Below are 26,646 nucleotides of genomic sequence, written 5' to 3' on the forward strand. Positions count from 1 at the left end.
AACAGCTATGCTGAAAAAAAGAAAGGAAGTCTTCCTTAACTGGGCTCAATCCACTGACCCTTGGAGTTAAAGTCAAGCGCTTAAACCAATGGGCCATCAGTGCTTCCATAGTCAGTGGTTTATTTTATACTTAATACATGTATAAGCATTCCTTGAAATATCACACAATCAAACAATAAAAAAAGAACTCTCCCACATTATTTGTGTCATTAAATGCAATATTTATAAATGTAAACATTCGATATAAAAAGCTCAAATAAAACACAAGAATACAATTAAATTAAATAAAAAAGTAACCCTCAACTTGGCTAGAACCATTGACCCCTGGAGTAAAAGTCTACCGCTTAGACCACTCGGCCTTCCATGCTTATACAATGAGTGATGTATTTTATTCTTTATGTAAGCAATCCTTGTAGTGTCACAAATTAAAACGAAAACAGTCAATTTAAAGGTGCCAGTTAAAAATCAAGAATAGAATTAAAATAAGGAAAAAAAGTAGCCCTCATCAGGGCTAGAACCATTGACCCCTAGAGTCCTGGATTTAAAGTCTACCATTTAGACTACTCAAACATCCGTGCTTATTGAATGAAGGATGTATTTTATACTATATATAAGCATTCTATATAGCTTCACAAAAAACAAGGACAACAACAGATTTCTCCAAAGTATTCAATCGTTTCGCGTTGCAACGCTGTATAATTTTCAGGCTTTTAAATCGTCAAAAGATGCATATAATGGCTATTTTAGAGCACGGTTAATGTTCAGTATTACTGTTTCCTTGCAAATATCATAACTAAAACCAAAATATGCGAATGTGAAACATTGTTTTAAAATTTTCTCAATTTATCAAAACGCGAAAATTTAAAATTAACTTAATGTCATACAAGTAGTCCAAATAATTAGACGTAATCTACCGATGCATCGACCTCATATTAATAGGATAGCTGAAATTATTCGCGTTCAGAATAAATCTGAGCCAAGAGTCTGCCAAAACAGAAATCATCAAAAGACTATTGCGGCAATTTATATTGACTACATGAAGTCATCATTGATAATTAATACTATAGGAGTAGTCAATGTCAATACTGGAAATTTTCCATTTAAACAAGTGTAATTATGTTGTGGGAATTCACAGATTTACACTTTATATTATTTAAAGAATGTAATCTTGAAACAGACGAGCTACAAACAACACATTTTAATGTTTCTTCTTTACGTCAGGTTTGAAACCGTCGGGCCGCCATCTTGTTTCAAAAGTAGTTCCAAATCCAATATGACGGCCGCCTTCGTACATCAGAGAGACGGTGTGGTGTAGCCCACTGTCCGATGCGTTCAGATTGATATCGGAGGTCTGATTTTGATGTTAAAGTGATAACCCGTCAAAAGTAATTAGCAGTGGAATTTGGGGTTTTTAATTATGGTTCCCTTTTTGCAACGTGAACTATTTATAGTGACGGTGTATGCAGATACGAAGACTTATTCTGAATCAGAGACGCAAAAGCAATCGACTTAAGATGTACTTAAGATCCAAAAAGATATCAACAGCTAGTTAAATTCAGTAACAACATGGCTAGCACACATAGTAAAACAAAAACGCCGTTCGAATTAGCATCAATACAAATCACGAACGTTTAACGGCAGTTATTAATTACACACACCATGTATCGATATCTATGAAGTGATCATAAACATATCAATATGAGATAAGGGAGATGAAATGTTTGCACAGCAAATGTAACTACGCATTATGCAACTGATATGTATCAGAATGCATATACCAGTTGATAAAATAAGAATGGCATTTAACAACATACATGTTCTGTATAAAAATGAGAATGTCATTTAAAAGCATGCATGTACTGGCGGATATTCCCTTCCATAATGTTTCCCTTTGAGCACATGTTGACATTTATTCATATTATAAGTAATTGCCATTTTACAAACGTATGCATGCACTCCAATGTGTCGATTTTTATCTCATCTTAAGTTAAAAAATAGCCCCGTGTTTAATGATAACATTGCACTAACAATAACTAAACACTTATGAAACTAAACGTGAAACCCTCTCCAGATACTTGTTTGAATACTCAGAACTTACGGTCCGCCTTGGAACTGTTATTTTTATATAAACCTTAATTTATACGAAAAAAAAACAAATACGTTCATTTTTTTAGATTTAATCAGGTATCAATACAATGGAACGAGTTGATATATGTATAGTCATGCAACTCAACCAAACAAGGTTTTGAGCCTAATTTAAAGAAATGAACTAGATTGTCTAAAGCCGTCGGATCGTGCCAGGTGACAAGTGGACATTGTCCTACAACTGAGGAAGTTAAATGTAAGTTGTAGTTTCAAAGCATTAAATCGCTTACGGCGTAACCAATATGCTTGTTTCAGATAAACAATTAAAACTTTAAGTGGAAAATATATTAAGGGAATTTAAACTTATTGTGTCATATGCAAGCACTGTATTATTATAAATATATAAATATAAGCATGAAACCTTAACATTGCTTAAAGTAAATTATATCACAACAAATCATATTAACTATTAAACCAATAATTAAATTTGATAATAAGATAAACTATGTGACCAACTCAGTATTGTGATATAAACATTGACATTGTCTACGATATGCCCGGGGTTTCAAAGTTTGGGTTTGCCGCCCTGCGACCGAAAACAAAAGCCATGTATACAGGATTTCTACTGGCTTTTATTGTTGGAGTTTTAGGTAAGTCAAATTGTATTTTTATTCGTAAAATATATGTAGAGTCATTTATTAGATATGCTTAATTTACTGAAGCTACGAACATCGTTTCGATGCTACGATTTTCTGTGTGTTTAATTTGAAATTATAATGCGATCTGAGTTGTATCTATATCGCATTAAAGGAACATGTTAACATATTATCCTAACCTTAACATGTCACAAATTGTATAAACTAACATATATTTACTATAAAGAATTGTCGTTAATAATAATAAAAGCAAAACAAAAGAGTTTAATACAGCTTCACCATATATTACGTTATGATCGTATTACACACGTTTTCGCAAATATCGATTATATACGCTTTATTGTTGTATTGTTTTGTTGATTTAGACTGATGATTATCCATAAATTAACCAATATTTAAAACAGTTTTCTTATAAAAAGTTTTCTCTCACCTGTTTGAACGCATTGATTTTCAGATTATGTGATTTTTTTAATTGTAATTTTGTCATGCTGTGAACAAATCCTGTGACAAAAGGTGGACCGATTTAACGTATGGCATCATTAACTGTGCATGTATTATACTGATAAATGGTAACGTCACTTTCATTAAAGACTAAACATGTTTTCTGTTGCAGTATTCACTTTCGCACTTGCTTATTAGTTTGTTGTTTGTCTTTTCACAAATTAATAATTATCATGTCAGAATAGAATATAATATTTTTCAAATATTCAATTTTTACAATGCATTTGTGTTAATTTTTAAATACCATTACCATGCAAATTAATTTTTATCAATAAGTTATTGACATAACTTAGATTTTGGTCATTGATTATATATTGCTATAGATGTATATTGTAGTAAGTGATATATCAACAAGGGTGGTCTCGATACAAAATTCTTATAGGTGAATTGTAAGCTGAAACGTATGTATGCTGGTTAAAAGACCCAGACGAACGAGAGATCGAACAATGCATGCTAGAGCTTTTACCCAGCATACATACGATTGAGCTTACCATTTACCTATAAGAATTTTGTATCGATATATATACATATACATATATATATATATATATATATATATATATATATATATATATATATATATATATATATATATATATATATATATATATATATATATATATATATATATATATATATATATATATATATATATATCTCTATATCTATATATGTTATATATGTATATACATATATATGTATATAATATATATTATATATAAATATATATTAATGTACAACAATTTCAGAGGCAGATTTTATAAGAAACCCATCAAGCACATGGTATGATGGGTACATAAAATGTCGACAAAGTGGTCTGGACATGGCTACGTGGTGGGATGTAACGCCTGACATGAACATAACATATCCCATCTGGTTCAACGGCTTTGAAGTGCGAGTCAACTACCTAGGTATACCCAATACGTGACGAAATTGATGTTCTATTTGAATGTTAGCACAATTGTTGAATTCCTTAGAAAAGACGTATATACACAAACTACAAAACAATTTGCAGGAGTTGACGCTTTATCCTCAGTTCACATATCTTCAGAAATGCATAAGGGGACTGGTTACAATGGCTCTATTATGTTAATTGAGTGTTTTACTAAAAGACACATCTCTTCACTATGTTAATAGTTATTATACTTCATTTGTCGATATCCAATAAATCATAGTATTGTTTGTAAGTATATTAGTAGATTTATATGTTTCTCTGTGTGCAATTTTCCAAATGGGATGCAAGCGCAAGTACAAACTTCCTCAATTGACTTTCTTTCAGACTAAAGAGTAAAACACAGATCAAGTTTGAATGCCACTTTAAAACCCAATCACGTTGTTCAAACAGTCGTATATACCTCGTGTTAGTGATGATTTTCTTTATTCATTTTTAATGTCTATATTCATTTATTTTATTAGACTTTAATTTTACAGTTTAGCCTACCGAAGCACTTAGTGCTAAAGATGATCACCCTATGCCTGACGTCTATCGTCGTGCGCTGTGTGAAGTGCGTAGTCAACGCTTAGCTCGTGACCACTCTTAGGGGCCACATTATTCGATAAATATTGACAAAACTTGGTCAAAATGTGTATTAAGACAATATCTGGGTCATGTTAGAATCGTGGTCAAATTTGTCTGCAAACTAAGTCACCGGGTAAAATTAAAAAAAACAGTGTCACCCCTATTAAAGCTATATTTATTAATCAATCTGAATAGGTCCTGGTAAGAATGTTTACAGTTCTACGCGGTTACAAAAAAGGTCACAAGGTCAAACTTGGTTACAACCGGAACTTAAAACATTGGCTACAGCTATATACAATACTCAATTGTGATATAAATTGGCTATTTTAAGTATTAAGCCACTATAGTAACTTTATCACCAGGTAAAATATTACAACAAAAAACTCTTACCACTCTAAGGAAACAGTTATGACTAACGTGTACTACAACTTGGTCGGGCGTTTGTCTGAACAATTGGCCACCAGGTCAAATCTTTAAATAAACGTATGACCGACCTAGGGCTACGTATGTGATACAGCCTTGGTGTCACTTGTTTATAATGTTTATCCTAACAATATGAAGATCATTTTTAAATCTGGGCAAAGTGTGGTAAAGAACGTAGATCGCCTGGTTAAGTTTCAAGCATTTGTTGTCGGTGAACTTAGGGCTGAAAGGCAATTATGGCTCTTTTGTTGATTTTATTCCCTGTTGATACGATAACATTATCAAATGTTAAAGAATCCGCTATATGATTGAAAATCATTTATTAAAACGTCCCTATTGTCATAATCTCCTTCCGTATTATTCAATTATTGCACTCATGTTTGTACGAGTAAACTATTGATCCTTAATTTCGTTTCAGACAGATTCTTTGATCTCGCTAAATTGCCGAAAAATAAAATCGCTTATGTTCGTTGTATGAATAGTAAGTGATATTGTACATAACAAGTCATTGTTAGTTGTATGTCGTGCATTATATGAAATTGAATACCATAAATTTTATTCAAATAAGTATTCCTTAACCAGGGAACACATTTTATTCTATTTTTTATGTGATTGTTGGTTATTTACTTCTCAGGGCCTTGAGTATTAATTGCCCATAGTCTGGTTCTAGGAGTACACTGCGACAATGGCGGCTTCAAGTAGCAAATAACTTATACACAATATATGTTTTAATTGTAATGTACAACTTTAATACAATGCCATTGTTTAATTTGTTTGTATAATGTTTTATATGTATGTTTAATTTGTGTAAAAGTAACCTCTCTTTATAGGTAAGTGATTTCGTTTAAACAGAATAATACTGTTTTAACAGAATAAATTAACACATTTTTTCTTTTACGTATAAGGCACATCGTTTGCTAACGACGTAAGAATGACGTTTGAGGAAGGACGCAGATATTGCCAGAATCAACCCAGTGGATCGCATATGGATGTTCCGTTAGTTAATCACACCAACCTGCACTTGTTTGGTTTTTCTATAATCACTTGGTATTGGATACAGGCTGTAGAAATCGGACAATTTCTAAATTGTAAGAATATTTGTAATTTATGTTTGAAATGTAGTATCGGTATAAACCAGCTGACCGTTAAGCTCAGTTTTAGGAGCAATGTACACATGTCTGTATGCTTTTGGTTGAATCTCGCAAGTTCAAATTAAAGAATACACAAATCGGTCATTCGATTGATTTGTTTCGGTGGTTGAGCGGTTGGTTTTTGATCGGGTGAATTCCCCATTCCGAAATTACCATGGATTGTTACGAAACTTCATTTATTGCAAGCAGTCGTTTAGAATTCCATATGGGAAAAAAGGTAACATGTTAATGATTGTTTTTACTCAGAACACAGAGACACGTTTTTTCTCATTAACTTGCCTAAATATGGAGATATTAGGTTAAACTATATGTGCAATATGAATCGGGATCTCACACCTCTGAGTTACCAGTTATCAGAAAACGTTCACTTCGGCTTTATTTTTGCTTTCCATAACCACCAACAAAATATAGTTTATCTTTTATTTTTATTTCAGTTATTCAATTTATTTTATTAGTATTATGATCATTTTAAGTAAAATAAATGACAGAAATAAAATAAAAAGAAAACAAGGATTATGTTTTAGCCTACATTTATTAAACAAATATTAAGCTTGTTTGGTTTATAACATTTAACCTTTCAGTAAGCTTTGTTTTACGTGTTGGTTAAGTAGTAAATTGTATGATTATCGTGTTTTTACATAAATAAGTCAACCAATATTAGTTGTTTAAAAATATCGTAACCACAAAATGATTACTTTAAATTGTATTGATTCCATAATTTCATTTTGGAACACATTTTAATTATTGTTGGTACAAAACTGATATATTCGAAATTATTATTATTATACCGGATTTATATAGCGCTCTTTTCATGCAAAAGTACACGTTCAAAGGCGATTTACCTACGAACATTTGACGTATCGCAGATACGAATACATTTTGCAACACTGTTTCAAAACAAATCGATCAAAACTACTCAATTGTACTATAGACAAAACTACTCTATTATACCTATATTATAAGTACTACGTAAAAATAAAAAAATAAAAAAAAAACATGCAAAGCAACCATAGATTAGGAAGATCAACACGACGCTATAAACCTATCCTATGTGTATAGCTACAAGACAATTAATGAAACAATACAATCTCAAACTTAAACTATAAGAACTACGTAAAATAAAACATGCACAGTAACCATAGATTAGAAAGATCAGTAAGGCAAAACAGAAATATTCTAAAATAATCATTTAATCATGAAAACACATTTAAAAGCGTGTATGCAGTGTAACCTCGCACGCTTACCCTCGGCCACTGAGATTTTTTGTAAACGCTCTGCTGGTTAAACAGGTATTATCCAATGTCAATCTAAATGATAACACATCTGCGATTTCGGTCAATGGTTATCCATAGTCAATACGATATTATTTACGTTGTTCGTAGTCATTCGTCTTATGTTGCTAGTAATGTATATAATGAATTATTTGTTATTAAAATCAATATTATTTTAATTGTATTTTTGCCAATCCGTAAACAATTCATTTTGATGTATGCTTGCAAAACCGATCACCGAAAAACAATTTAAATACTTGCTACGTGATACTTATTGCTATAAACCACTCCTCATGTTATCGTTGATTGCATTATTTTGTTATTGCTAGCGGAAGACCTGACAGTGTATTGTTTTGTGCTCATTGGCTTTGACCGTGTGCGAAAAGACAACTGTACCAAACATTATTCATCCATCTGTATAAATGGTAAAATGAAGTTACTTTTTTATTATAATTATCCTCTTTTTATAATTATTATGATTATGATGAAGGAATCAAGTAAAGGATTAGAAGATTCGAAAGCGCAGCAGTGCATAGTCTTACATCAGATATACAATGTGCTGTTAGGAAAACGATGCACTGACTTTTATTATTGGTTACTAAATTAAATGACTCTTATACAACTGGTATGGTTAATGCGTTGCTATGCTATTTCGCGATCAGTTTTTTTCGTTTATTGTAAACATTTAAAATGAGAATTTTATTGTAAGGCGTAACAAGTATGTTTGTTACAATGTTGAGTTTTCGATCGTTTTGCTACATTCGATAGAAATGCTAAATTAATCGTCCACATGAGGAAAGATTATTGCTTACATATTTCGAAGATTTCTGTCATAAAACATTCTTAGCAAAGTTAGAAACAACTCGTGTATAATATCAGTGTTAACGACAAAAAAGTTTGGCTACTTAACCTTCCCTATTTTTGCAATGCAAATGTAATCAAATTACATTTAAGTTTTTTGTCTATCGACAAATGTTCAACATGCTTAAATTGTTCGTTCACCCTTTCAGAAACTGTTCACGACGCTATACGGTACGTCGGACAAGAGTCGTTGACGCCAAACTACGGTCCGACGTCATCAAGCACAACCATGCCATCATCAGTGGTTACTTCAGAGTTTATGACGTCACTAGTTACATCGGAAACTTACCTTGGCGTTGATGTAGCCACTAGCACATTAAACACATCGTTTCATTTGAACGATTCAACCAGCGACCCTAAAAGTAAATAACGTTAGACCCCGTCCATCGCCCTCACGCCAAAACCCAATATTCAGTTCTATAATTAATAAATCGATCCATGTTAAATGCTTTTTAACCGATGAGCAGATTTGATGGATATTTCACCGGAATGATCATAAGGTTACTCTTTCACAGTAACTAAATTCGTTCCGGTCCACTAGATATGTAGGTCATGGGAGCAAACAAATATATGTAATTAAACTTAAACACACACTTTTGTGACAACGCAAGGCTCAGGGATTCAATTTTAGCGTTGAACATCGTAAAGATTGTTAAATTTATATCCATTTGGTGTAAAAATGCCTTTCCCAGTGGAATATCGTATTTGTATAACTTTTAAAGTACAAAACTATCATGTACAATGTATGTTCCGCTGAAACCATAAATCTCAGATTTAATATCTTATAATTGTAACACAGTCCATTTGAACTCTGCAAAAATTTTAACAATAATGCTGATGGAATGAGAACTGGAATCGCCCCGGATGTCGTATCTTTAATATTGACTCAATTAGTAAATATCTATAAAAAAAATCGTATGTAAAACCACAAAGCTCGGATCATGGGTTTAGTAGTTGGTGTTCCACGTCGTGTTGTGGCTTTCTACTATATTTTGGAATCTAGTCCCACGGGTCTGTACAAAGTGTGCGCAAACCATGCCCCTATGAGCAAAACAAACTGATAACGCCGATTATTTTTTATAGATTTTTGTTGACATTTTTGGGCACATGGATCCCAACTTTACCATATGACTCATCGGGGTGTCCCGGTTTCACCCCACACACTGTTGAAAGCAAGCAAAGATAACAATCCTTAATTACTTTATATCGAAAATATGTTCCTGTCAACCAGGTTTTTCTATTGGAACGAATTTTATTAATCTATTGCGTATTTATAGAAGTGACACTTCAATAAATAACATTATTCCCAGTACAAGAGAAATCAAAGGTTGGTGTTTCATAATACAATTCGTTTTGCATTAAATAGCACATATGTGCAACAAATTCGATATTGACATTTCTTTGAATACTCTATGTAATAGCCGACGAAGATGTTAAGACATCGTCCATTAGTATATGGATGGCAACAACTCTTGGCCCATGTCTGCTTGTACCTACCGTCATCGTCGCGTATATGTGTCTCAAGAGGAAACACGGTTAGCAACATATCATACTTTTTTATATGCAGATCTTTAACTAAAATTATGCTATAAAACATGTTGTCAAAACATATGATTCCATTCAACCAACTATTGTAGTTTACAAAGATACGTTTTCATAACAATCAGTCATTATAATTAATATGTTGAATGTTTTTTAAACAATATGTATGTTATTTCATATGGTTTTGCAACGAGATATGTTTTTACTCCAAATGAAGGGAACAACACTCGAACTACCTTTCAACAGTAAGAATATGTGTATTGTACGTTTTATAAATATTCCGATTTGGTTACATGTTTATTTTTGATGAAATACGTCTGACAATAAAATGGTTTAATTTACTTGAAATCAACGATATTAACATCAATGTGCAGATCATTACCTATTGTTTCTTTTGGGGAACGAACTTGCACAGCCATCGAATGTTCCGCAGGGTGAGTTCTTTTATATAATTCCATATATACTGTAAACTGTCAAAATGGCGACATGCATTAAATAAATGATACAAGTACGTCATATTTTCTCTGCGTTTTGCAGTAATATTCAGTTAATTTGCTTACACAATCGTAAAAAGAAACAACTGTATCAAAACTGTTTTAAACAAACCAAACGCATTAACACGTATGAAATGTTTTTACCATTTTAACGCATTCAAAATCGTTGTGATATAATTTACCTATTTGCTGTAGGTCATGGCGACAACATCGCTAATTATGATGTCATTCCCGACGATATAACAGAGCGTGAGGCAACACCATACACCCGTTTTGTTGAGATGCATCTAGTTGGCTGGCTTTGATATGTAAGGATGCACATATGCTTCAAATACAGTCTAGTTCAGTACTTGTCTTCTTCAATATTTGAACTCCAAATGTCACGCATAACTGAAGTTAATATTTTACTAAGAAAGACATAACTTTCCACCACAAGTTGATCTTTTATTAATAAATGAATATTATAACTAAATAGATTTAAAAAAATAACCCGCCCTGCAACCACGTTTGACTCTCGTCACGATTAACGCATTCGCTCGTAATTTAATCAGTATTTCACCTAATCATGGTTCTCGATTAACGTATGTTTATATCGATGCTAAATACGGCAGGTAAATAAATCATAATATAACAACTGAATCACTATTTTACAACAACTTAAGAAGCAATCAATTTTAGACTTACAAAACTACAGGTGTAACTTAGTTTGAGATCTAAAAAAGTTGTAACTCTGTGGCTCTAGTCTCCTTCATACGGTATATGGTAATTATATTGAATGCGTTTTAATTCCCTTTTATTATTGGTTAGTTTGAGTTGCAATGCCAAGAGATCAAATTACACGTATTTGTATCATGAATATTGCTGGGCCAAATGTGAGGCTGAGCGCTCTAAAATGAGGCGGTGAAACCAGCTTTATTCTTCTATGCGTGTTTTGTTATTTCGTATTGTGCTGTTCGTACTGTTTTGGCAATTGGTCACTTGCCTGCCTTCAATAAAGGACCAACAAACTGTGTATAACAAGAATGTAATACTGCCCAGCAGCCGGAGTTTCGCTTAATTATACTGTATAACTTGAAACCGATTTTCAGTCTCAACTGATTCAATTGCTCTGGCAAAGGCATCGTACCTAGTTATAAATAATGTATGTCGTGTGTTTTGTTTTTGTAACGGTTCTGTGTTGTACAGTCAAATGATAATTCTCCATAAATAAACTCCTAGTAGGTGAACTTTTTTTCCCTCTAGTGGCGTCTCTGGAGTTTTAATATTCCTATCATTCCTGAAAATTAATCCGCAGATGACAGAAAAGCATCTGTATACTTCCTTGGTGGGACGCAGCTTCATGTCAACAGAAACGTCTCATGTAATTGGTCGCATAGCTGGGAGCGATGTACCAGTTGAGGCACAGTTCGAACGACAAGAGAACAATAACGACGAACCGGAAAATGACGATCCAGGGGACACAAATTACGATGATGTCGAAATATCGGAAAAAGATGGTCCAGGACAGACAAACCCCGAATCCGAGGACATAGTGTCGTATTTTTTTGTTAAATAAGGTACATATTTAACCAATTTTTCCAAAAAGGCACATATATGTTTTGGTCCAAGCTTGAACTATGTAGAAATAAGATATTGAATTGCTCAACACCAAATTAAGCTTATTTAAAACATATTGATATACATGATAAGGCTATACAATTGTACGCAATATTGTTTTAAACGCGTTCATAAAGTTTGTTACTAAAGTTAAACTTCCCCAGAAGTGTTAATGTTGTGCGCTTGGAACCAGCAGCTTAGATAGCTGTGTTGTTTCAACGTCACTGTTGGGTCCCGGCGGTAAGGAGATAGAAACCGCATCGGAAAAGTCAATTGCTATATTTCATTCAATAATTAAATTAATATATATTGTGAAGGATTCAACACTTCGTCTACATTTTATTGAATACTGCGTGTTTGTACTTTTTTCTATGCGATTTCTTTCTACCAGTAAATTGAATCATTTATATTCAAATTGTAATCAGTTATATTCACTACTTCTTATTTAAATTATGAAAAGGTACGTGTATACTCTTTTCATGCATATTTTTATCTTTATTCTTTCTAAACGTTTATGTAGAACAGAATGACGTGTGTAACATATATTGCTGTAGTTACATTTAGTTGTTTCTTCGCATACAACGATCACAATTTTCCTATTTAAATATGACCAACTACTCATATGTACTCATAGGTCAGCATAATACACACACGACATGTTTTCATTGCTGGTTCTCAATCGAAATAAAGTTATTTATTTTCTTGTTAGGTTGGAACGAACTACGCTTGAGAGATCAAACTTATCAAGATTGAATCCATTGAAGCTCACTCCCCACGACGGTCAACCATCCTCTTTAAATTAAAAACAAACTTGAACCTGAAATCGACCACATAATGGAAATACTTGACCATGTTAACCCGCATAATTCTTTTACCTAAAATATTTCCTTCATAAATATGTTTGATATATAACATGTATTTCTCATTATTAGCCTGTCATATAATGTATGTGTGTTTTGTAAATATTCAAAATATATCTATATTTTTCTTTTCTCATACATATATTTTGTATCGATTGTTGTTGCCAGGTTTCTCTTTAAACGTGATAATTAAGTTAATTATAAATAAATATTCCTAAACTCGCATTTTACGTAAATGTGATATATTTAATTCACTTAACCATGTTATCTAAAATATTTACTTCATCAATATATGTGATATATAACATGTATTAATCATTATTAGCTGGTCATATGTGTATGTGTTATGTGTGTATCGGAAGCATGGGTAACTATTGCCTTTTGTTTGTCACATAGATCTATCTATCTATCTTGCATGTTGTCCACAACAACCAAGGTTCAGACTTAGTTCATACTATGATTAAAATCATTTCAAGATTAGACCAAGACCATATAATGTAGTGCCTTAAAGAGGGGGAAAGGCAGGTTTTCCCTATGCATAAACCTTGGCTTGTATTTTCGCTTAGTTGAAAACTACAACAAAGTTGGAAACTTAAAACTATTACACCAAGGTTTTATTTTTCTAACATTGCATGGACAGCACCGTTAATAATGTATTCAAGAAGCATTTTGACAGAACAATAAGGTAAGGATTTCGAAACTTTTAACATAGAATTAATGATCATATTTGAGAAAATACGTCAAAGATATTGTTTTACTTCCATTAAGTTCCATTAGATTAGTAAATCACAAGTTGTGTGTATTTTTTAATGACATTCTTACCGTTGTCTAGATTTGGCAAAATGTCATTTGCAGCACAGTTGTTATCTTATTTCTGGTTAATTGCACTGGCCGAAAGCCACTAGTTTCCTCAACAAATATTAATATTGGCGTAATACATGTAAAATATAAGACGTTTGACAAACATGGGTTTTTATTTCATTTCGATTACTTTTTGTTTGATCTGTATCGCTTTTTGTAGTTTCAGAAAGTTTACTTAATTCCTTTTTGAAGTTGACTTGCACTGCTAAGAAAGTATTTGAAGAACAGTTACCCTTATTAAGAGCAAATTAATCCTTAACTCCCTGTAATGAAAGCCCGTCGTCACAGTAACGCTTAAAAGTATTTTTCCAAAACAAATAGCAAACGATAAAAATAAACAATAACATATGACTTTATATTAAGTAATCTACACCATAAGCATTTTTACGTCCAACATACTTACAGAATTATCCAGTTTTCTGTTGTTTTATAATTTAATGAACGTATTTCTGCGGATATTTAATTTGAGGGATAACATCATACATAAATTTATTTTGTGATTACTTTCTTTTTAAGTGTTTGTTGTTGTTGTTAATTTCAAAATACTTTTCAGCGTTATATTGTAGCATTTAAAGTAAAAATTTCATTTGTCACATTTCTTTTCTTTGATATACATGTATAAACGAAAAAAATTCAATACAAAAATCTATGGATTACAAATTTAGTTGTAAACAATAAGTGACGTAGTGAACAGGACACGTGTTATGCTTATCATTTTAATATTTTTTATTGTGGTAGAAAAGTCTCTTGGCTGAACAATGGTTAAATGTTAGTTATAAATCAACACGTACTGTTTAGCAAGATATGTAAATAACAGTCTGTATAAAATGTGTTAACAGGCATTCGAACATCCTGTCTTTAATTGTATTTTTAACGGGTAATAAATGTTTATTTTGGTGTTTAGATCTTTGAAAGTTATTGATACATATATGCTTCCCTCACTTTATTTTTTAATTAGTTTGTGCTTTAAAAAAAGATTTTGATCAAAAAATAATAATAAAACACCTTTTAAATGGTTCTTTATCAATGAATATTCTGTTATTTCCTCTGACAAATATGTCAGATATTGATATTGATATTATTAACTAATATTGTTTCTGTCACTATACCGGAAATGTATTAATATAGATTACAATTATAGACTATTACGTGATATGTGTAATCTCGCACGATCAAATCAATTACTTCGTTTGGTTTTATTCCATACTACCGACAACTCTATTTTGTTTGATTCCTAAAGAACAACAACTCTATTTGGTTTGATTCCTAAAGAACAACAACTCTAGTTGGTTTGAATCCTAAATAACAGCAACTCTATTTGGTTTGATCCCTTATGTTTTGGTCGTCATCATGGTGATGCATAATCACATGTCTCTACCTACACAAAAATATTCAACGAAAGAATAAATTATTTCTAAAAAAGGGTAATTCCTTGAATTTGTAATTTGAAAATTTCATGTTTTTACACTATAAATAGTGTTTGTATACATGTACGCATAATAAAATGCGTGTACTTGCTTTCCAATGTAGTTTCTACTTGAACCTCTAAATACATATAGAGAACAGAGAACATTGAGCCGTTCAAATATGTATTTGCGTTCAGACATGTAAGAGTTCTATCACAACAAAACACTTCTTACTTACACAAAACAATAAATTAATTTAATTAGAAGAAAAAAATTAAGGCCTACTTTATAATTGCGTCAACCAACCCCTGCAACCGATTTATTTGGTGCCGATCCTTTACTCTTGTTATTTCGGTATTCAAGGTCGAGTTTTCAATATTTTTTTCACTTTCAATAATATTGGCAAAATTTACTAAAAGGGAAGATAGTTTAGAATTACGCCATTCGTGTTGACAATAGCGTGTGTCAAATATAAAGGCAATCAAACAAAAAAGGTTTTGTCCACCTACCGTTATACATTTTGGAGATGTTAGTTGAAATACAAAATTGTTTTTGTCTTTTTGTTATTGAAGCAATAAGGACAAGTCCGATGGCGTAATCATATCTATATGGATAATTGCGTTCCTTTTGTCAGGCATATGCGGTATACGTGAAATATTAAACTAACCTCATTCGGCTGCGGTACAATACGACGCTTCCAGAGAGTTTACTTTTAATATATTCTTACTAGTTTCACTCTTGGGGTTTTCTGAGCCACAATTTAGTTATTTATACCGCTAGAATATTCGTAAGTATTTTTTCATTATTCGGTTCCAATGAATTGTAAAAACATTTAATTTTAAGATAATTTATTATTTTAGCAATTAATCTCATTCTTATATTAGTACTGCTCAAAGGTATGTTTCTTGACATTTTCTAATACGATAACATTCCACGTGAAAGTATGCGAATTGGGGACGGTTTCCACATGCACGATTTATTATTAATAATTATGTTATAACTCAAGACCGCTGAAAACATTATTTAGTTTATTTAGAAATTGCGTTGACTCAAACACGATATAGAGTAGTTGTATCAGAGCATCAATAGATTACTTGTACAAAAGCGACTGAAATAAATTAGAAAAAGACTCATACACAATTAAATGTCAACATCGTATAATTGGGCCGTGCTCTGTAAAAAAAAGGGGGCTTAATGCGTGCGCTTAAAGTGTCGTCCCAGATTAGCCTATGCAGTCCGCACATGCTAACCAGGGACAACACTTTCCGCTTTTATGATATATTTCGTTTCAAGAAAGTCTCTTCTTAGCAAAGATCTAGTTTAGGCGGACTGCACAGGCTAATTCGGGACGACACTTTACGCACATACATTAAACCAACTTTTCACAGAGCACGGCCCTATTCAATATATAAACAAATTACTTATGCACTTGAATAAAAATGTGAGCAACTCACCTTCAACCGTACGTGTTTGCTTCTTTCACAAACACATATGTAAATTACCGGACGCATCTATTTTAAACATGTTCTTCCGACTTTGTTAAAATCCAGTATATATTTTATATTTAACATTTGGTGAATGTTTCCATAGAAGTTCTTCTCGTCTTTTTTGATCTTCAATTGCGATACTTTTTGTTATACGTATGATCCCACATTCAATGTAAAAATAAAGATATGAACATGTGTAAACGTGGCATCGGATAAAATAAATATTGATTCATTTATACAATGCATTTCAATGGGTTATTTGTGGCACGATATGCAATTTTGTATTAAGGGTATTACAATATGGCCTGGATATTTAAAGCGTTTTCATTTGGTGACATGACTTCTCGGTTAGTATTCGTTGCTATTAAAATGCTGTTCAATATCTTGCAGTGCATACTTTAACATTTACATATTGGAATATGATTTTTTTCATTTTATAGCATTTGTAATTCAATAGGGAATTCAAGTATTGTACAATATATTGTATTGTATTGTAAACGCGCAGGTACACATTAAAAGGATCTTAAACAAACACCCTTAATACAAAATTGCATATCGTGCCACAAATAACCCATTGAAATGCATTGTATAAATGAATCAATATTTATTTTATCCGATGCCACGTTTACACATGTTCATATCTTTATTTTTACATTGAATGTGGGATCATACGTATAACAAAAAGTATCGCAATTGAAGATCAAAAAAGACGAGAAGAACTTCTATGGAAACATTCACCAAATGTTAAATATAAAATTCAATATATACAATATAAAAGCGTGTCTGTTTGCGCAAGCCGTTTGAATTTGTAATACGTATTGTAAATGTTGCATTAATATATATATCAACTCGATAACAATTCTACGTGTATGGAACGATGCCAAAAACATTATAAAACATATAAAATGTGTTCCCTATTTGAAGTTATGTAACCCCCAGATGACCATAAACATTTCCAGTGCCGTCCTGTTGTGATATTGTCACGGTCGTTTGCTTATTTAACGTGGACACGTCGTATGCGTTTTCAATATTTGAATCGCTCTCGCGTCTCTGATTGGCTGGAACAATTGCCACGTGACTATAAGCCTTCACCACCGCCACCTGGCGTTTGGATTTATCCGTTGCTTTGGAATTGGAAATCACGTCGTATTCGCCTTCTATAATGGACGAACGAGGCCGTGCCGTTCTAGGACCGCCCGTTTCTGCGTCCGAGGGTGTAGCATATTCGCTGATATCACTAACTTCGTAGTGTTGAGCATCTTTAAAATGAACGGAGTCCGCCGTTTCGGAAAAGCCTTCTAAGAGGTTTGGTCTGCGGTCTTTGTTCGGTTTCCTGTAAGGCAAGCACCAAATAATTCTGATTTTATCCTAAAATTTTATGAGTTTATGGACGGAAACTCTAAGCGTCATGTGAACTTGTGCATTGCATGCCTACCAGCCTAAACACTGCTGCCTCATTTACATAACGGACTTTTTTCTTGACTTTTCACTTCTGATTAAAGGTCAAAGGCAGTTAAGACATTTAGACAATTTATCTCGTTTAACTCTATCGCACCCAACTCATGTGTGCCGACATTTTAATACATGCAAGCATTGAATTAATATATTTCAAACCAATTTATCGTATAATAAAAATATTAATAGCAGCAAATTATCAATTAGTTGATATGGATGTTTAAACGGAATGCAAAACGAATCAACAAGCTGCATGCACTTGTCTACTGATTTTTGTCACTAGATTGCATTATTCGTGCAGTTCACGGAAGCGAGTGGCTAGACATTTTTGGCGCAGTTACATTAAAATATGAGGCGTATTTAGGTGGGGGGCTAGGGGGCTAAAGCCCCCCCCCCCCATTGGCTGGCCAGATACGATTTTTAATAAAATGAGCCCCTTACAGTTTCAATCCACTTGTGTATTTCCTGTCATATGCCCCTAATTAAGCCATAAACATCTGTCGATTTGTGTGATTAGCCCCCAGGCATGTGTACAGACGATATAACCTTCACAAGCTTAAGTGCACGCTTCATTGACTGTAAGTGATAAACTTCGCTATTTGATTGGCTGAAGGAGATACATTCAATTAATCAAATTCATCAATACATTTAGCTATAGGTAAATATTTACAAATGACTGTCGAATGAGACTTGTGAAAAACAATATTTAAATTTAAAGCAATTAAAGAGTTTAGACGAACGCAATGGACAATCATAATTAAGTTTCTTTGATGATTTTAATTGGTATTAGCTCTTGAGATCGATAATCCGTTTGAGTAACAAGTTATCGCCAGTGAAATTCAACTGCAAATTTAATGAATGGCAATTAATTTGTTGTTGTTTTTTTTTTTTTTTTTTTTACAAATCGGGCTTACTGCTTTGATGTTCATACATAGTTTTTTAAATAAAAAAATACTCAACAATGAAGAATTACTTTGCTAGTATGAATCTAAATATTTTTCTAAAGGCGTGACCACATCGAGGCAGCAACACCTACATTGGAAATACACAAGAAACCAAACGACTCCCTTTGTTGATACTTTTGTGAACGAAATGGATTCAGTGATTTGCAGGCTAAGGCAGCCATGGGATTGAAGTTTAGGGTTAGGGTTAGGGTAAGGGTTAGTCATAACAAATGTGCTCCCCTCCTGCCAGTGCTAGTGACCTTGAATGGTTCAATGATGATCTCCCTTCCCCTCAGTCCCTGCCTACTGAGTTGCAATTTTTATGGCAGCCTAGGTGGAAAGATGTTCCCAACCCACCTACTACCCTTCAGGGCTCTGTTGCACATTGAAATTTCCAGATGTACCCCATCATTTACACTGTTTCGTCCATATCAAGTGGGTTCTTGTCATATCAAGCGAGTGTGAAAGGAGTATCAGTGTCCAAGGACTTGTTAAGGCAAAACTAAGATCATCAATGGGTCAGGACAGGTTGTCCGCTTTGTGTCTGCTTTTCATTCATAGGGACATGGACATAAACATTTGCAATGTTGTACCTAGGGTAACCTAGAAGGATATCCAACATGGTTTAATAGGAGGTCCACCCATCTAACTCTGTTTAAAAAGTATGGAAAAAGATAATGTCTCCCACCACTTTAGTGGTTTGAGAGACATTTGATTTACATGTACCCCTGTGTGTCTGTCTGTCCGTGTGTCTGTCACACTTGATGTGTGAAGTCAAGTTCTTAATTGTTTTGTACATGCACTTTTAACATGCAAAATGCTGATTAGATAGCAGGAAATCTCATCATTCCAAGGTGCCATTTAAAAAACAAATTCGACGACGGAAGGGGACACACCTCCCGCACCCTCCCCAGTTGAGCCCCCCCCCCCCCCTCAATTTTCTGGATACACACTGTGTTTAAGATAAATTATTATAATCATGTGTGAATAAGTGTTTAAATTTACGGCTTAAATGAAAGAGGTATATGCAGTACCAAGGCGCGGAGGAACAACATAAGCTTCGAAATGCAAAATAAGCTGATACCGTTTGATTCTGCAGCAGCAAATGACGGCGACCAATAATGCCGTAACCACGGCAACTGCCACGCAGGAAATCGCTATGAGGATTTTCTCTTCCATCACTTGTTTATCTGACAAAAAACACTGAGTTAGGATCATTGCAGTTTTTCTCGTATGTAATGTCACACAAATACATGATAGGAACACATACTATGGGGTACGATTAACCATAATCCGCATTAAATTTACCATACATGTAAAGCATTGCACAAAACTAAATAATTTGCATATTGCAGTCTGTTCTTAGGTTATGCGACGTATTGACAACGAATAAGTTATTATTCACTAAAAGTTATCATGAAATGTTAATGTGGGCGATGGGGTTGGGATGGGATTAAAGGTATTACAAAATCCTAACACAGCGATCTAACTACCCGTGGCACGACTTATATGATCGCTGGTGGAATCGTGCAAATCGGACGATTTGTTTGCTGCGCTAGTGGTTAAATCAACGCCACCGTTAGTTTCCGATGTAACTAGTGACGTCACAAATTCTAAGGTACCAGCTGATGATGTCACGGGTGTGGTCGATGACGTCGGTTCGTAGTTTGGAACATTCGACTCTTGTCCGCTGTATTGTATAGTGTCGTGAACAGTTGCTGAAAGATGAACAAACAAATTGAACATCGTTATCGCTGATTGTTCTACTCAATTGTTTTTCATTGTTTCGTTGTTACATTACGCGTTGAACAACGGCGCGTAAACCCCGAACCTATATACCGCATTAAAATAGTCATAAAATGAATAGCTTATAAATCTATCAATATTGTTATTATCAAAATATTTGTTTCATGTATCGGGTTTAAACATATGAAGAAACAAACATTGTCTTGCTTATGTATGGTTATAACCTTTTAATACGCTTTAGAACTGCAAATTGTTTTCATTGACTTTAAGTACAATAAATCAAAATTTAATGTTGACATATTCTTCGTCAACGTCAACACCACCAGAAGTCACATCTTCACCAACAAAAACAACAACAACATGATTATCATCATTATCATTGTATCATCTTATTTCCATTCTTCATGATCATTTTCATAACAATCATAAGCATCACAGGCAAAAATAACAGCAGCAGCAACAGCAGCTGCGACAGGATTAGCATCACCATCATCATAATCATAATCAACAACGGCCCGCATACGCATCTTTGAAATCAATATTACAAAATGCATTACCGTGTGTATGTTTCCAGCCTTTAAACAATCTCCATTCACAAAAGCGATTAAACTATCCTTCCTTCGTACCTAAACTCAAAATCATTGTTCTTATTCGGTAAACAACGTTAAACCAACCGTTATGAGTTATGTCTACTTACCGTTTACGCAGACGGACGAATAGCTTTTGGTACAGTTGTCTTTTCGTAACTCGCCATGGTGGTTGAGCACAAAACAATGCACTACGAGGTCTTCCGCTAGCAAACAAAGGAACAATAGAAACAATATAGCTTAAAGGGACCTTTTCACATATTTTGTCATGTATTGAAGTTTGTCATTTAATGCTTTAAATGGATAAATATAAACATTGGAACTAAATAGTTATTACAATAAGACTAAAATTAAACAAGAGGGCCATGATGGCCCTGTATCGCTTCTTTGCTGAAAAAGAAGGCTGAAACAAATATTTGCATGTGCAAATACTTAAATATAGGCCGTATTATAACACATGTACACTTGTGTGACCCCCTGGGCTGGATCAAATTTACATTGTAGAGGACTACTATATCCCACTACTTACAAAATGTGGTAGCCCTAAGTCCTAGAGTTAAGGACATGAATATTTTAATAAGTTTTCACAAAAAAAGTAAGATATAAGCGTATATAATGTTCATTCAATTGGTAGACCTGGGGGTCAGGGTCAAATTTGACCCAAAGGGCATAATTTGAATAAGCTTGGTAGAGGACTATAAGATGTTACTGCATACCAAATTTGGTAGCCATAGTTCGAATGGTTTTCGAGAAGAAGATTTTTAAAAATATCAAGAAATAGGCGCTTTATAAGCGTTTATTCAATTTTGTGATCACCCGGGGCAGGGTCAAAATTGACCCCAGAGGCATTATTTGAACAAATTAGGTAGATGACTATTAGCTGTCACTACCTACCATATTTGGTAGCCCTAGGCCAAATGGACAAAAATATTTTTTAAATTTTCACAAAAGAGGCCCCATATAAGCGTATGTTCAGTTTTGTGACCCGCCGGGCAGGCTCAAATTTGACCCAAGGGGCTAATTTGAAAAACACTTGGTAGATAACTATAAGATCGATAACTATAAGATGCCACTACATACAAGATTTGGTAGCCCTATGTCTTATGATTAAGGACAAGAGGATTTTAAAAATTTCACAAAATAGGCACTATATAAGCATATAATCGATTTTTTGGCCCCCAGGACAGGGTCAAATTTAACTCCTGTGGAAAAATTTGAACAAACTAAGTAGAGGACTATACAATTTCACTACATACCAAATTGTTTAGCCCTAAGCTTAATGGTTATTTACAAGAAGATTTTTGAAGTTTTAACAAAATAGGCCTTATATATGCATATGTTCAATTTTGTGACCCCCCCGGGGAAGGGTCAAATTTAACCCCAGGGATAAAATGTGAATAAATGTACTTTACTTTTAGATGTCACTACATACCAAATTTGATAGCCCTAAACCCGATGGTTATGGACAAGAAGTTTTTTTAAGTTTCCACCAAATCGGCCTTATATTAGCATATGTACAATGTTGTGACCCCCCGGGGGCATGGTCAAATTTGATCCCAGGGGCGTAATTTGAACAAACTTGGTAGAAAACTTTGTCACCACATACCAAGTTTGGTAGCCCTAAGCCCAATATTTATGGACAAGAAGACTTTTAAAGATTTCACAAAATAGGCTCCATGTAAGCGTATGTTCAATTTTGTGACCCCCAGGGCAGGGTCAAATTTGACCCCAGGGGCCTAATTTGAACAAACTTGGTAGATACTATTAATTGTTACTACATACCAAATTTGGTAGCTCTAGGCCCAATGGTTATGGACGAGCAGATTTTTTAAGTTTTCACAAAATAAGCCCTTTCTAAGCATATATTCAATTGTGTAACCCCGGGGCACTTTCAAATTTTACTCCAGGGGCATAATTTGAACAAACTAAGAAGAAAACTATTACATGTCACTACACACCAAATTTGGTAGCCTTATGCCATAAGGTTATGGACAGGACGATTTTTAAAGTTTTCCCACAAAAGGCCATATATAAGCATTTGTTCAATTTTGTCACCCTCGGGGCAGGGTCAAACCTGACCCCAGGTGCATAATTTGAACAAACTTGGGTGGGGACTATTAGATGTTTCTACATACAAAATTTGGTAGCCCTAGACCTAATGGATATAAACAAGAAGATTTTTAAAGTTTTCACAAACTAAGCACGTTATAAGCATATATTCAATTGTGAGACCCCGGGGCAGTTTCAAATTTGACCCAATGGGAATAATTTGAACAATCTTGGTAGAGGCCTATAATATGTCACTACATACCAATTTTGGTAGCCCTAGGCCCAATGGATATAAACTAGAAGATTTTTAAGTTTTCAGAAAATAAGCACTTAATAAGCATATATTCAATTGTGTGACCACCTGGGCAGTTTCAAATTTGACCCCAGGGGCATAATTTTAACAAACTAAAAAGACAACGATTACATGTCACTACATACCAAATTTGGTAGCCATGTGCAATACGGTTATGGACAGATTTTTAAATTTTTCACAAACAAGGCTTTATATAAGCATATGTTCAATTTTGTGACCCTCGGGGCCGTGTCAAACATGACCCCAGGGGCAAATTTTGAAAAAAAACATTGGTAGAAGACTATAAGATGCCACTACATAATAAATTTGGTAGCCCTAGGCCCAATGGTTATGGACAAGAGGATTTTTAAAGTTTTCACAAAATAGACTCTATATAAGCATATGTTCAATTGTGTGACCCCTGGGGAGGGTCAAATTTGACCCCAAGGACATAATTTGGACAAATTTGGTGAAGGACTATTACATATTTCTACTTACCAAATTTGATAACCCTAAGCTCAATGGTAATGGACGAGAATATTTTGAAATTTTTCACAAAAATGGCCTTATTTAAGCAAATTTTCAATTTTGTGACTCCGGGGCAGGGTCAAATTTGATCCAAGGGGCATAATTTGAACAAATTTAAAAGAGGTACGTCCCTGAAACATTCCTGAGAAATTTCAGCAGAGTTGAACCAGTAGTTTCGGGGAAAAAGATGCTTAAAGGAAAAGTTACCGCACGGACGCACGCACGACGGACGCAGGACCATGACATAAGCCACGCTGGCCTTTGGCCAGTGATGCTAAAATATTATAAAGTCATTCTCAACCGGGCTCAGACCACAGACCCTTGAAATACAAGTTAAATATTTAAACTAATCGGTCACACGTTTCCATACAGTGAGTGGTGTATTTATACCTTATACAAGCAATCCTCGTTTTGTCATAAAATATATAAAGACACAGTCAGTATTCTCCAAATGATGCAATTATTTCGCGTTTGTAAAACTTTATAATGTTCATGTTTTTAAATCGTCGGACGAAATATTGGATATTTTAGCCTAGGGTAAATGTTTAGTAATACTGTTTCCTCCAAAATATCATAACTGCAACGAAAATTTGAGAATTTGAACCTTTTTTTCCAGGTCCCTTTAAAGTGTTTTATATGTATAAATAGATTGGTACAAGTATTTAAAGTCTGATCACGACCTTCATTCTATACACGGTCTTAAAGCGGTTCAGGATCATTTTATCTAAGTGCCCCGTCGAAAATAAGCGCTCGGAATTCCATGTACTGTCTTAAGTAATGCCACTAAATAACTTCCGTCTATCTGTTTTAACACAGCACTTAAAGATTCAACAATTGACCGTTCACTATTTATTTGTATTTGAAAACAGTTTATTCGCCCTTTCATTATTTATTCTTTAAATCATACTACAGATTATAAACATTTTATACATGTTTAACATCAAAATCAAATGTTTAATCTAGTTTTAAATTGATCCATAAATGAAGTCTTCTAAAATGCTTCAGACATAATTTTTTAACATGTAATACAAATATGTACCAAATGTTTTCAAACGTTCTCTTAATGTAGGATTGTTATTATTCATAACAATAATTGTAAAATTAAAAAAAAAGAAAAAGAAAATACTCTTTATATTGTACAAACCTTAAAATGTAATAAGTTGATTAAACAAAAAAGCAGCTCGCATTCTTATTAAATTAATGTGACACGGGAGGTCATTCCTATTTAGGAAATGAAAATGTAATGGAAGTAGTTTCCCTTTTTTCTTAAAAGTCCCCCCCCCCACCACACACACACACAAATGCGATTTTAAAGCTGCAAGACGTTCTTTCACAGTAAAGCCCCTTTTTTTAAACAACGTGATTTCGAGAAGCGGAATCGGTTGATAAGTGTCAACCACATTGTATTTTAACAGTCGAAGAGTACACATAGCTGAAAAGCGTATAAGGGCGCTATTAAAACTGGCTTTTAAAATGCGTGGAAATAAAAAACATACGTTTTAAACTTGTATAACGGCCCAACGATGATATTTCTGCTAAATCCACTTAATATATTCATGTATTTTGTATTATTTTATATAAAGACAAGAAACTGTAAGATTATATGTGATAAAATTATGTTCTGGTCTGTTATATTCTGATAGTCCAAGTTATTTTATTAAATCAAATATTGTGTCACATTTGTGCAACATTGTGTGTCGTTTTTGTAATTTCCTCAATGGGTGATATATAATCTTCAAAGGCGCACTTGATAATTGAAGAGAAGATCAGTCAATATTATAGCTGCATGAACAAAATCATATACAAATGAAACAAATCAAAGATTAAAGTTAAGTGGCTCGAATTCGGCATTGAATTCAATTGTCTGTTCATTTGAATATTGAAATGTCAATGTAAAAATCGATATTTTGAATACTGTAGATCAGTTAAAAATATGCAAAGTCTATGAAAAGCTAATGACGTTATATACGCAAGATTAGTGTTACTTTTAAGGTTTTTACATTGTATATGAGACTTAATTCCCAGAATCATTATTTTCCATAAACGGTAATCAGTATTGTCGAGCACAGCCAACATTAAGTGCAATATAAAAAGCGGAACCATATTCTCCAAAATTTAGTAATAGAAAAATACATGTAAACAAACATCGTAAAGAATATTTATTTGTATTATTATTTTTATTACTTTTATTATTATTATCATTATTATTATTAGTACGATTATGATTATGATGATGATGATTATTATTATTATTATTATTATTATTATTATTATCATTATTATTATTATTATTATTATTTGTATAATTATCATTATCATTATTATCATTATT

At 33.4% G+C, this 26,646-nt stretch overlaps 3 protein-coding genes across 9 annotated transcripts in view; 1 reads left to right on the forward strand and 2 right to left on the reverse strand.

Moving 5' to 3' along the window:
• LOC127861225 (uncharacterized) overlaps window positions 1-26,646 on the reverse strand; it is a 323,777-nt gene that overhangs the window by 62,116 nt on the left and 235,015 nt on the right. The window lies entirely within an intron of this gene.
• The window catches only part of LOC127861230 (uncharacterized), a 235,241-nt gene that overhangs the window by 62,116 nt on the left and 146,479 nt on the right, over window positions 1-26,646 (reverse strand). The gene's annotated exons all lie outside the window — the stretch shown is intronic.
• Window positions 2,466-14,718, forward strand: LOC127861227 (uncharacterized). 2 transcript variants are annotated; one of them, XM_052399643.1, is made up of 12 exons: window positions 2,466-2,735; window positions 3,992-4,153; window positions 5,603-5,665; window positions 6,090-6,272; window positions 7,936-8,031; window positions 8,617-8,829; window positions 9,889-10,002; window positions 10,227-10,254; window positions 10,425-10,443; window positions 10,699-10,811; window positions 11,798-12,059; window positions 12,809-14,718. In XM_052399643.1, exons 1-10 carry the CDS (start codon window positions 2,639-2,641, stop codon window positions 10,744-10,746), a joined length of 1,023 nt encoding a protein of 340 aa, XP_052255603.1. In that variant the 5' UTR covers window positions 2,466-2,638; the 3' UTR covers window positions 10,747-10,811; window positions 11,798-12,059; window positions 12,809-14,718. The 2 variants fall into 2 exon arrangements, with proteins under 2 accessions (XP_052255603.1, XP_052255604.1); XM_052399644.1 differs by lacking the exon at window positions 5,603-5,665.

This window comes from Dreissena polymorpha, chromosome 15 (assembly GCF_020536995.1).
Source record: "Dreissena polymorpha isolate Duluth1 chromosome 15, UMN_Dpol_1.0, whole genome shotgun sequence".
NCBI lineage: Eukaryota > Metazoa > Mollusca > Bivalvia > Myida > Dreissenidae > Dreissena > Dreissena polymorpha.